General features: G+C 38.7%; 1 protein-coding gene across 2 annotated transcripts in view; it reads right to left on the bottom strand.

Moving 5' to 3' along the window:
- dcun1d4 (DCN1, defective in cullin neddylation 1, domain containing 4 (S. cerevisiae)) overlaps nucleotides 1-12,573 on the bottom strand; it is a 72,002-nt gene extending 59,429 nt beyond the window's left edge. For both annotated transcript variants that reach the window (XM_039751185.1, XM_039751186.1), the window contains exons 1-2: nucleotides 12,498-12,573; nucleotides 10,654-10,724 (exon numbers count right to left, since the gene is read on the bottom strand). In XM_039751185.1, coding sequence (XP_039607119.1) covers nucleotides 10,654-10,724; nucleotides 12,498-12,516 — 90 coding nt within the window. In that variant the 5' untranslated portion in view covers nucleotides 12,517-12,573. The remainder of the gene's footprint in view (nucleotides 1-10,653; nucleotides 10,725-12,497) is intronic.
- Nucleotides 12,574-13,260: the final 687 nt, after the last annotated feature.

Below are 13,260 nucleotides of genomic sequence, written 5' to 3'. Positions count from 1 at the left end.
CTTGTGCCCTGGATGTGCATCCCACAAATCTCCATTAACTGCAAGATGCTATCCTATCAATATGGGCCAACATTTCTAAAGAATGCTTTCAGCACCTTGTTGAATCAATGCCACATAGAATTAAGGCAGTTCTAAAGGCGAAAGGGGGTCAAACACCGTATTAGTATGGTGTTCCTAATAATCCTTTAGGTGAGTGTGTATATATATATATATATATATGCCAGCAACACTCATGACAGTTACATTGTCATTCATGTTACGTTATTTTTGAAATGTTTCCTTTTCTTTTTCATTACTTCTTTAACACACTACTTCTCCGCTGCGAATTTCGGGTATTTTGCTAGTACAGTATATATATATTATACATACACATATATATATACAGTAATCCCCCGCCTATCGTGGAAGTTACGTTCCACACCCACCTGCGATAGGTGAAAATCCACGATATAGAAAGACATTTTTTTTTTTAGTTTAAGCCTTAAAATACCCATCCCACACGCTTTAAACACATGTAAAGTTGTTAAAACACACTTTGTAAACACATGAGGTATGTGGATGTCGGGCTAAGGATATGAGTAACATCTCTCTATTATAAAACATTTTAACTTCACGCAAGGCAGTGAGACAGGATAAGAGCTGCTGTACAGGCTTTTAAATGATTGACTCGCAGAGGGACAAGCTGAAAAAGCATCTTGGCAGACGCAGCACAGAGCTAGCACAAAGTCCACTTCTCCTTAGCGTGCACTCAGCTCCCCCCTTCACAACATGAAGTGGCGCGCCTCCAGGGGGAGGGGGTTTGAGCGAAGCGATCGTGAGCAGATCCGAGCACTTCTCCTGAGCATGCGTTGAGCCATCACATCAACCCCCCCCATTTAGAACACACAGAGCAAACAGAACAGCAATCTTGGCAGAAGCAGCACAAAGCCAGTAGCTGATCTGTCCACTTTTGCTTAGCGTGCGTTCAGCTGCACACCCCTTCACAAAGACAGCGGCAGAGACATAAAGTGGAAAAAGGACAGCTTCTGTACAGGCTTTTAAGTGATTGAAGCAAAGCGTGACAAGCACAACACACAGCTGGCCAGCAGCAGCAAGACACCAGCTGAACTGTATGCGTTCAGACCCCCTCTTCACAAAGCGGGGAGCGTTATAAGTGCCGCGAGAAAGAGATTTAACCACGCCCAGGGCAGGAAATAAAGGACAAATATTGTTTTTACAAAAGTTTTAAAGTAAAAATGAAAATACTGCAAATGTAACTATTCCCACGAAAATAACAATCTGTTTAAATAATTTATCCGGTAAATACTGTATATGTAACTATTCCCATGAAAATAATCTATTTAAATTGTTTATCCGGTAAACCAAACGATGGGGTGGGCGAGTGAAGCAACCAAGGGGCAGAGCACCCTAGTAATAATAATAGTACTGTATTAATAAATCCGCGATGTGGGGGCAGCGATAGCTGAACCGTGATAGAGCGGGGATTACTGTGTATATATATATATATATGTGTGTATATATACAGTGGGGCAAAAAAGTATTTAGTCAGCCACCAATTTTGCAAGTTCTCCCACTTTTAAAAGAGGAGAGAGGCCTGTAATTTTCATCATAGGTATACCTCAACTATGAGAGACAAAATGAAAAGAAAAAAAAAATCCAGAAAATCACATTGTCTGATTTTTGAAGAATTTATTTGCAAATTATGGTGGAAAAAAAGTATTTGGTCAATAACAAAAGTTCATCTCAGTACTTTGTTATATACCCTTTGTTGGCAATGACAGAGGTCAAACGTTTTCTGTAAGTCTTCACAAGGTTTTCACACACTGTTGCTTGTATTTTGGCCCATTCCTCCATGCAGATCTCCTCTAGAGCAGTGATGTTTTGGGGCTGTCGCTGGGTAACACAGACTTTCAACTCCCTCCAAAGATTTTCTATGGGATTGAGATTTGGGATTGGCTAGGCCACTTTAGGACCTTGAAATGCTTCCTATGAAGCCACTCCTTCGTTAACCAGGCGGTGTGTTTGGGATCATTGTCTCATTGTCATGCTGAAAGACCCAGCCACGTTTCATCTTCAATGCCCTTGCTGATGGAAGGAGGTTTTCACTCAAAATCTGACAATACATGGCACCATTCATTCTTTCCTTCACACAGATCAGTCGTCCTGGTCCCTTTGCAGAAAAACAGCCCCAAAGCATGATGTTTCCACCCCCATGCTTTGCAGTAGGCATGGTGTTCTTTGGATGCAACTCAGCATTCTTTCTCCTCCAAACATGAGTAGAGTTTTTACCAAAAAGCTCCACTTTGGTTTCATCTGACCATATGACATTCTCCCAATCCTCTTCTGGATCATCCAAATGCTCTCTAGCAAACTTCAGACGGGCCTGCACACGTCTGGCACTGCAGGATTTGAGTCCCTGGCGGCATAGTGTGTTACTGATGGTAGCCTTTGTTACTTTAGTCCCAGCTTTCTGCAAGTTATTCACTAGGTCCCCCCGTGTGGTTCTGGGATTTTTGCTCACTGTTCTTGTGATCATGTTGACCCCACGGGGTGAGATCTTGTGTGGAGCCCCAGATCAAGGGAGATTATCAGTGGTCTTGTATGTCTTCCATGTTCTAATAATTGCTCCCACAGTTGATTTCTTCACACCAAGCTGCTTACCTATTGCAGATACAGTCTTCCCAGCCTGGTGCAGGCCTACAATTTTGTTTCTGGTGTCCGTTGACAGCTCTTTGGTCTTGGCCATAGTGGAGTTTGGAGTGTGACTGTTTGAGGTTGTGGACTTGTGTCTTTTATATTGATAACGAGTTCAAACAGGTGCCATTAATACAGGTAACGAGTGGAGGACAGAGAAGCCTCTTACAGAAGAAGTTACAGGTCTGTGAGAGCTAGAAATCTTGCTTGTTTGTAGGTGACTAAATACTTATTTTCCACCATAATTTGCAAATAAATTCTTTAAAAATCAGACAATGTGATTTTCTGGATTTTTTTTCTCATTTTGTCTCTCATAGTTGAGGTATACCTATGATGAAAATTACAGGCCTCTCTCATCTTTTTAAGTGGGAGAACCTGCATAATTGATGGCTGACTAAATACTTTTTTGCCCCACTGTATATATGTGCATATAGGGTTAGAAAATATGCATACACCTGATGAGCTCCACATAGGGCAAAGCATGTGTTGCGTACTCTTTGTATTATTTGGCAGGTACTATATGACATGTCTATGATTTGCTTCTCACAACTGAGAGGATGTGGCCGATGTCTGCTGGCTGGCTGGCTGGCTAGCCAACCAACCAACCAACCAACCAACCAACCACACACACACACACACACACACATTACCTGATAGGTAACCACCCAAATATCAGATTCTACGCATGTAATACTCTGATCTACACCCTGTCAAATAAGCAAACAATATATTGCTGTTCTACCTGCTATGCCCACATGAGTGACAAAATATATCTTACGTGTGTAAAATAAAAACAAGCAGATCTGAAAATAGAAATCTGACAACAAATAATTCATGGAACATTAATAATAATTATCACAATAGTTCAGTTATAATATTGAAATGTTATTTAGCATGTAGAATGCACCACAGTCATAATGTTCAACTTGATCTCTGAGACAAATAAGGGTGAAGTGGCACACGTGTTGTCCTCTTACCTGAGTTGCACTCTTGGTGGATCCCCATGAAGTATCTGACCCTCTCACTACCACCATCTCAAAAGATTTCTTACTGAAGCTCGTTAGAACATTAGAACAAACTAAATGAGAACAGGCAATTCAGCCAAAATAAAGCTGGCCAATCCTATTCACTTAATTCTTTAAAAAAAAACATCAAGCCTAGTTTTGAAAGTTCCTAAAGTCTTACTGTCTACCATGCTACTTGGTAGCTTATTCCAGGTGTCTATGGTTCTCTGTGTAAAGAAAAACTTCCTAATATTTGTGAACAATGTACCCTTAACAAGTTTCCAATTGTGTCCCCTTGTTTTGATGAATTCATTTTAAAATAAGTCTCAATCCACTGTACTAATTCCCTTCATTTTAAACACTTCAATCATGTCACATCTTCATCTTTTTTTGCTTAAATTGAAAATGTTCAGCTCTTTTAAAATTTTTCTTAATAACTCATCCCCTGTAGCCCTGGAATCAGCCCAGTCGCTCTTCTCTGGACATTTTCCAGTACTGATATGTACCTTTTGAGGCCTGGAGACCAAAACTGCACACAGTACTCCAGATGAGGCCACCCCACTGCATTATAAAGCTTGAGCTTAACCACTTTTGACCTTACTCTACACATCGTGTTATATAACCTAACATTCTATTTACCTTCTTAATGGCTTCAGAACACTGTCTGAAACTTAACAGCATAGAGTCCACTATGACTCCTAAATCCTTATCATAAGGTGTATTGATTTTTAGACCTCCCATTGTGTATTCAAACCTAACCTTTTTGCTTCTTATGTGTAATACTTTACATTTACTGATTGCCACAAATGTGCCCAAACCTGTATGTTGTCCAAGTCCTTCTGTAATGATTTGATGGATTCCAAATTATCTGCCAATCCACCTATCTTAATATCATCTGCAAACTTAACCACCTTGTTACTTATACTCCTATCCAAATCAATTATATGTATTAAAAAGAGCAGCGGACCGAGCACTGACCCCTGTGGAGCACCATTCTTAATATTAGCCAATTTTGATAATGTTCCTCGCACCATCACCTTCTGTTTCCTGTGTCTGAATCAATTCTGCGACCATCTACAAACAACACCCTGACCTCCCACTTATTTTAGTTTGATGCCCAACCTCTCATGTGACACTTTATGAAGTGCTTTCTGAAAGTCCAAATAAATAATATCACATACTCCACTTTGATCATATCCTTTTGTTTCTTCCTCATGGAATTCCAGCATGTTAGTAAAACATGACCTCCCACTTCTGAACCCATGCTGTTCAGAAAAACTCTTGTACTTGCCATGTGCCATCTTATTCTTAATAATTCCTTCCACAGGAAGGATCAGATCTAGTCATAGTCACAGATCTAGTCACAAATAGGTAATTTGGTTTATTATTATTTGCCCTAGACAAAAACTGGATAAGACCTCTTTTGTTTGTCATAAAATGAGCATTCAGAAAATAAGAAATAGATATTTGATATGATCAACCATTTAAGAGTTATTGAGTATCAAACATAAAAATTCTGTTGTTTTTTAACGTGCTTAAGTGTTTAAAAATTATCAGTAATTATTGTGCTTACAATAAACATCTGAAGATGCTTTTATTTCAATTATAATTCTTTTAAAGTAAAATAATATCAATACAAGATGTTGAGATTCAAAGGTACAAAGGGACAGTGAAAATGGCAACAACTTTTAGTGAGGTTGTCTCAGTCTCTTTTGTTATTTACTAGATATTTAATGAGCACATTAGTGTCTCTAGCAACCTAACAAATAGTCTTAACCATTGCACTGTTCATCCAAACACTCTGTGCTCAGAAATGAATAATGACAATTCTGGAAACCCTGTAGATAAATGTACACAAGATATTCTTAAGACATGCAAAATAATTGTATACTTTTCACAAGTTTCTATTAAAGTAGAGATTTCCACCATTAAAAAGAGGTATTACAAACTGGATTTTTAAATCACTGCCTTAATTACTAGTATTGACGAAGCACTGTCAGGGACTAACTACCACTATTTTATCACAGATTGCTTCCATCATCTTCCATCTTTCACTAGATTTTGTCCAATGAAAAAGACCAAGCAACATTTTGCCTTTTAAATGCAATCAGGCTTGTTTATCTCTTAAGTGCTGATTACCTGCAAGAACTATGGAATTAGAAGGGCTGCACTGTCTTTGCTCGCTACCATTCTGATTGTTTCCTTGCTGATTTAAACAACAGGCAGGACTATGTTAAATGAAGCAATTCAAATACACATGCTCTCTCAAAACATCTGTCATCTACTGATCACAAAAAATTACATGTCAGACTATCAGATTTCAAACCAAAAGATTGTCTTCAGAGAATGGGATTATTAAATTGCACCAAAATCATTTAGTCAGAAGGGTAGTGTCTTCTGGGATAATTTTTGATGCTAAGTAGCAAAAGGTCACTTACAAGAGTTTGTTATTATACATATTTTTTGAGAGGGAAGTAGAACAAAAATATTTTTTGTTGAAAATTGAGGTGTTTCCAGCTGACACCGAGCAACCAAGGGAGTTATTAAATATTTTGATCCCCAATTTTGCTTCTTTAGACATAACTATACAAAGTTGTAGTATAAGGTTCTCTTTCAAATCAGTTTTAAATTTAGGACTAAAGGCTATAATTTACTGAAGTAACATACCTTGAAGGAGGGTTAGCATATCAATATTATTTTAAAATGTATGAAGCACATCAGGCAACATTACTTAAATCTTAATATCGTATTCACCTCAATGGTATTGTCACCAAGGACTTTACAGGTCCAATAATTGACAGAACGCCTGTCAAGAAAATAAATCCCAACAATAAATTCCTTTCACAACCAACACTTCCTCTTTGTGTCTAAAATTATTCTGAATTCTCCAGAAAAGTAAAAAACATTTTAAAAATCTTCTCAGCCAAAAGAAAATGTTGACAGTATTTAGATCTTACTCTGTTACTGTTAACTGTTTTTAGCATTAGTTTTACCCTTGTTGCCATGGCCACACTAGCAAGCCAGTTTATCTGAAAGAATTCTGAATACTATTAGCTAAGTTTCCAGAAGAAAAACTAACAAAGAAAGATTCCAAGAACCTGAAAATTTTAGGGATGTGTTACAACTGCTTGTTGGAAGAATGTTTGAATTTCTCCCAGATATAAAGCATTACCAAATAGAACCTTAAATAATTACAGAACTTGATTAATAAATTAGAAAATGCACTCCACAAGGCAACTGTTTTCTTTGATTTGTTAAAGCAAGGCCATACAATTCAACACCAAGTTTTCATTGCATTCAGTTCTGCAAACTGAATGTGCATATATGACAAAGCATTTTATTACAAACCAAGATTTTTTCTCTATATTTTGTTTATTTTGTTTAAAGCATGAAAACCTGACATGTTAATTCAAATTTGATTTTTGCTAAGGCAGTCTATGCTTAAAACCCAGGGCATTGTATTTATTTGCAAATGTGTTACAGTTCAAACAACAACACCCACAGTAAAACACAAAACCAGCACACATCAAAGAACTCAAATGAATGCTGTCGGGTTGAAAAGTTTACCTCAAGTGACAGGCTATGCTAGGACCTTAGCTTACATGGGAAACCTATAACCGAACATAAGCAGACCTAGGGCAATTCAGAAATTCCAAATCAATTCAAGAAATTCACAATACACAATATGCCACATTCAAAACAAATGTATGCTTATTTGGCTAGTTTGTTCATAAATAAAAGTAAGGAATTTACTAAAGCTAGTTTTTAGGTAATGAATGGTACACATGAAAAGTGGAGAGTGTGGGTAGAACGTGGATCCAGTGTTCTTACTTTAAACCTCACATTCTGATGATATGTATGTGTAGTTTGCATGTTCTCCCCATAATTCTAAAGTGCCCCATGCAAGTGTGAGTTGGCCCTAAAATGAACTGGCACTCAATTTCTGCCATGCCCTTGACACTATCAGGATAGGCTATGGAAACAGATTCCAGGAAATGTAATTAAGAAAGCACACGTTTCTAGAAATTAAAACTTAAAACTAAAGGGCAAAGGGATAGGTGTTTTGTCATTCAGTCCCAGAATTGTAAACTTGTGTACATTACTGTATTTTTGTATACTATTTATGCACAATTATTATCTAATTTAAATTTGTTTTTCTTTGCATGCAAGTACTTCCTTGGCACATTGAGCTACAGTATTTGTATAAAAACTTGCTACATAAATAAATGTTGTTGTTTCAAACAAAAACTGTCTTTTCAGTTGGTGATTTGGAGCTTTATTTAATGCTGTACATGGACAAATACACCTAATCAGCAGGAGACCAAAAATATTAACTTGTTTAAGGCTTGTTTGTTTCCATTCTCAAATAGTATGTACTCAGAGTTTTTACTTTCAAACAAAATTACCTCTTTAAAAGTAAGGAAACTTTATAGTTTATTTATTGATTTCAATGCTTAAAGAACTCGTTTTCATAAACTTGTAGATATCTAACTCTTTCCAGACTGTGACTGTGGAATGTTTTCACAACTACAGACGTGACATATGGTGACCATAATAGTGAGAAGCTGATGACCATAATATTTATATTTAAAAGCTCTCTCCACTGGGTGCCAGTAATGTTAATGTAACTTTATTTGCAAAGGTTCTGTCCTGCTTTAAGACTACAATCATCGCCCCCTTGCTAAAAAAAAAGCCCACCCATCTGCCTGAATGATTACAGGCCAGTAGCACTGACTACAATCATCATGAAGTGCTTTGAGAGAGTGGTACTGGCCCACATTCAGAGCAGCCTACTGGCCCAACAGGTCCACCTCAGATGCCATAGTGGCCACACTACATTATTCCCACTCCTATCTGGAGAACAAAGACTCCTACATCAGATGTTCTTTGTTGACTACAGCTTTGCCTTTAACACAGTTATCCCCCATAAACTGTCTGTACTTGGCCTGCACCCCACCCTCTGTGACTGGCTCCTAGACTTTCTGACTGGCAGGCCCCAGTCTGTCAGGATTGGTAATAGGATTTCAGCCACCATTATCACAAACACAGGCACCCCACGGGGATGTGTCCTCAGCCCCATCCTCTACACCCTGTTCACCCACGACTGTGTCGCCTCCCACAAAGATAACATCACCCTAAAGTCCGCAGATGACACCGCAGTGATTGGATGCATCACTGGTGGGGATGAGGAGGCCTACAGGAGGGAGGTGGGCAGTCTGGCCTCATGGCGTGAGGACAACAACCTCACCCTCAACACAGACAAGACAAAGGAGATGATAGTGGACATGAGGAAGGAGAGGAGACCTCACCGGCCACTGTTCATCCGAGGGCTTAAAATGGAAAGGGTGAGCAGTATCAAATACCTGGGCACCTACATCAGTGAGGACCTCACTTGGACTCTTAACACCAAACAACTGGTCAAGAGAGCTCAACAGTGGCTGTACTTTCTGAGGAGGCTGAGGAAGTTTGGTATGTCGACTAAGATCCTTTGCAACTTTTACAGCTGCATTGTTGAGAGCATCTTGACCAGCTGCATCACCGTGGGGTACGGAAACACTGCTAAGAGTGGTAAAGACTGCTGAGAAGATCACCAGGACCCCACTGCCCTCTCAGTAGAGCATCTACAACTGCAGAGTCCACAGGAGAACTGCCTCGATCCTCAGGGACCCCACCCACCTCGAACATGAACTGTTCACACTTCTACCCTCAGGCAGGAGGTACAGAAGTATGAAATGCAAGTCTTCCAGGCTAAAGAACTCTTTCTTTCCCAAGGCCATTAGACTCCTAAATAACTGACTGGAGTTTATAACCATAGTTCACCTCATTCTATCTACCTCACACAACTGTAACTGTATTTGACTTGTCCATCACACACCTACCTGCACAATTACAACTTTACACTTCTGTTTTTATACTTTATGCTGCCTCTGTTACTTATTATCTATCTTGCTACTTATTATTTATGTTTATCTTTATATGTTGGTTTTGTCATTTGGTGTGGACCGCAAAGAAAGAATTTCATTGTACAGGGAAACGCGTTTCCTTACTGTGCACATGGCAATAAACTTGAACTTGAACGAAGGTCTTGCTCCAGTTATTAAATTTTCACATTTTTAACAGCTCAGTTTAGGGGACAGGGCAAAAAGTGATAAACTGAAAAATATAACTCTCATACATTAGTCCACTTTAAACAAAAACAATTTACTGCACGGTTATTACTATGTTGTGGTACACATAAAACCAACTTATGATGCAAACGTTCCTCAAGCCTACAAATGTAAAAATACAGTTATTGTACTGATGAATGAATAAGAAAGTTGAAGTTTAACCAGCAACTTTTTTTCTCATGGCTATGTTTATTAATTAAACTAGGATTCAGGATACACTTCAATTTGTTTTCTCTTAATGGAAGTCCCAAAGGAAGTCCCTTTCTGTACATTAAAGAGTCTAAAATGCATGATTTAGCAAAACTCTGCTACTCACTACCGAGAATGTCTAATGAAATTTGAAGGAAGTGCTTTGCTTTTAAAATTGTTTCAAACATTACTTTCTTAATATTTCAATTGACTGTTAGACTATTTTAGAAAGTTTCACGCCAGCTTCATTTCTGAATACAGCAAGCATCTTGTTACCTCCATGGTATTTTGGGTAGCCTCGTCTGCTTAGCTCACTACAAGCCACCAATGATATGGCATTTTTCACAGTGATCAACCTCCCAAAGAACCCTGCATGAAAACAGTTCAACAGATGAAATTCTCCAAATGGAGCAGAGAAAAGTTTAATTGATTCTGGCTTGTCTTCAAGCTCACTTCATAAAGTTAAACTGCCCACTTGCTGATGTGACTCTTACAAGGAAAAAGTGAACAAGATCCTCTTCTTTACCTTCAGCTAACTTGCCTATTATCTGTCATAACAACAAAATACAGTAAGTAAATAACCCCAAGCATTTAATTACCAGCCTGTTGAGTGTGTGATAAATCTTGTGAATATTTGCCAGAGTGGAGAGATGAGAGTTCAACTGAAAATCTACAAAAGAGAAGAAATGGAAAGAAAACATTATACATGTCAATGCAATACAATGTCTGATCTGTTCTCTAATTTTCAAAGGTCTGAGAGTTTATTTTGTTTATTGTGGTTACAATGAACCATTTACATTATTTCATTTTAAACCCAAAAGTATGGGCCTGTGTTGCACAAGATAAGACATTTTGATAGCTGAACTCGCCTTTGACCCACCTATGAAATAACCAAAGATGTTTTGCTGATGGTAGATATTTGTGGAGGACTAGCCTAGCTTCCCCACTCAGTGCCAGTTGTATGTTTTGTCATGATCTCGGGATGTGGGATTAATTCTATTTTTTGCAATCCCAAAGTTGTGAACCTGAGGCCACAACTGATAACCAAATGGCATTGGGTTAGCTCGCTCTCTCACTCTTTTCTCTTTGATATACCCCTCTCTCGCTCTCTCTCTCTCAAGGTCAATAAGGGTGTCAACAGTACTCTTAACCAAAAACAATATAGTGGCTTCTTCGTCCTTAACAGGTACAGACTTCACATATATAAAGGTCCTCATGTGTCTGACAGTGGTCTATTTATTGCGCATCATACCCACTCCTGCTAAAATGAGCTTGTGAGATTTCTAGAAAACTAGGTCAGCATCCAACTGTAACAACCGCCTGAAACACATTCCCACAAAAGCTGCATAGACTTCAACACAACGTCCCCTTTCGTATATGCAACCCTTTCGATTGCAAATTTCACTGCACCCCCTGACGTTCTCTGCTTTAACAATCGTATGAACGTCACTTTTAACATTAACAGTAAAGCTCCGACTAAAAATTACAGATGAAAATATGTTTTAAGCCAACAGAAATAAATTCAACAGGAATAAAAAAAATATGCCAATCGCATTTAAAACGTTTATGTTCTCCCATTTCTTAACCACCCCCGTCTGTCCAGGCCAAACCTCCACACGGCAAATGATATAGTCAAGTTGCGCCGAGTTTTACAAAGTATGTTGGGGAGGTGAGGTGCTCAATTGCGACATGGAATTTGTAGTCTTTTATTACACACGACTCTTGAACATTTAGTATAGAACGGTAGCGTCTGGAACTACGATTCCCATGATGCCATTGCCAACCCTTCAATTCAACACCCCCATCTCCTCAAGCTAACCCATAACTAACGTATACATTTTAAAATTGCAGAAGAAATGATACAGTGATCAAATGTCAAATGTAGGATTAACCACATATTATGCTACCCCTGCTTATGAACTAGAAGCATATCAAAAGACCATCACAAAAACATATGAAAGCCTCAAGACAACTGCGTCACAATTTTCCCCACAAAAAGGGGTAACGTTTCCGATCGATCTTGCCTTTGCCTATAAAAGATGTCATGCAAAATCCCCTTCTTTGCAGACAAGTTAGCCTATACAAGTATTTTATCGTTTTAAAATTCGTTTATGCTGAAGTCTGCTTTCACTGTCTGATGCAAATAGACAAATATTTTCTTGATTTTTCCTTAAATGCTGCAAATTAATTATAGTCTCTGCTATAGCCTTTTGTTAATGAGTCCTCAAAAGCAACATACTGATATTACTTCTTAGAGTAAAGAGATATAAAACAAAATGAGATGTAACAGATAACTGTAGTTGTTATTGATATTTCCTCAGCTATAATCCTCTCTCACTTTATGCTACTAAAAAAGACTTCTCTCCCGTTGGGTACATTTATTCGCATACACAACTTCATACTATGAAATATTAGTAAAGACAGAACACCACTAAGTACTTACTGGCTGCATCTGAGTGCATTTTTATCAAACACACACTGAAAGCTCTCCTGTGCAAATCTGCGGACCGGCCTGGGGGTGGGACATGTCACTCGATGTCACGCCCTCCGCCAATTTGGATGGCTGACATGCCGGTAGAGTGAGGCCCCTCCTGCCACTTGATTGGTGAATTTAGACGTCTCTCTTAACAGTAACAATCTCTCCTCCCTTTGAAGAACGTGACAGGTCAAAGATACAATAAAACTCCTCCTCTTCTTGTTGACAATTGGTCTAGGAGGTTCGCCGCACACTCACGTCACCGAGAATTCCTCGTGCAAACTAAAACTCCGGCCCACGACGAAACTTGATTGGCTAACATTAACCGACGCGAGCCATAGACCTTGTTTTGTTATTGAATAGGCTTTCTTTCTATCATTTAAAGACTTGCACACCGCAAAACGATAGGTCCCCGCTGTTAAATTGTTTATTGTGAGGCGTGACGGATTTTCTTGGATGCGGGAGGAGCTTGAAACTTGAAATAAAGTGCAATTTTCTGAAGGGTTTTGCGACAGGTGACAGTGTTTAGGAACTGAAACCACAACAAAGCTCAGTTTAAAAAGCATTTTTTGTTCGTGTATTCTACTGCCAATGCAGTGAGATAAATAAATTGGGATTGTTTCTTCGATTATTGTACTGCTGCAGTGATTTCTGGCGACTCTGCCTTTTTGCTATTTTCAAAATGGTTCTCGGTCCGACTTAACGTCTTAGACGCTGAATTAAACTGTCT

The sequence above is a fragment of the Polypterus senegalus genome, chromosome 4 (genome assembly GCF_016835505.1).
Source record: "Polypterus senegalus isolate Bchr_013 chromosome 4, ASM1683550v1, whole genome shotgun sequence".
Classification (NCBI taxonomy): domain Eukaryota; kingdom Metazoa; phylum Chordata; class Cladistia; order Polypteriformes; family Polypteridae; genus Polypterus; species Polypterus senegalus.
This window is presented reverse-complemented; position numbering and strand designations above follow the sequence as displayed.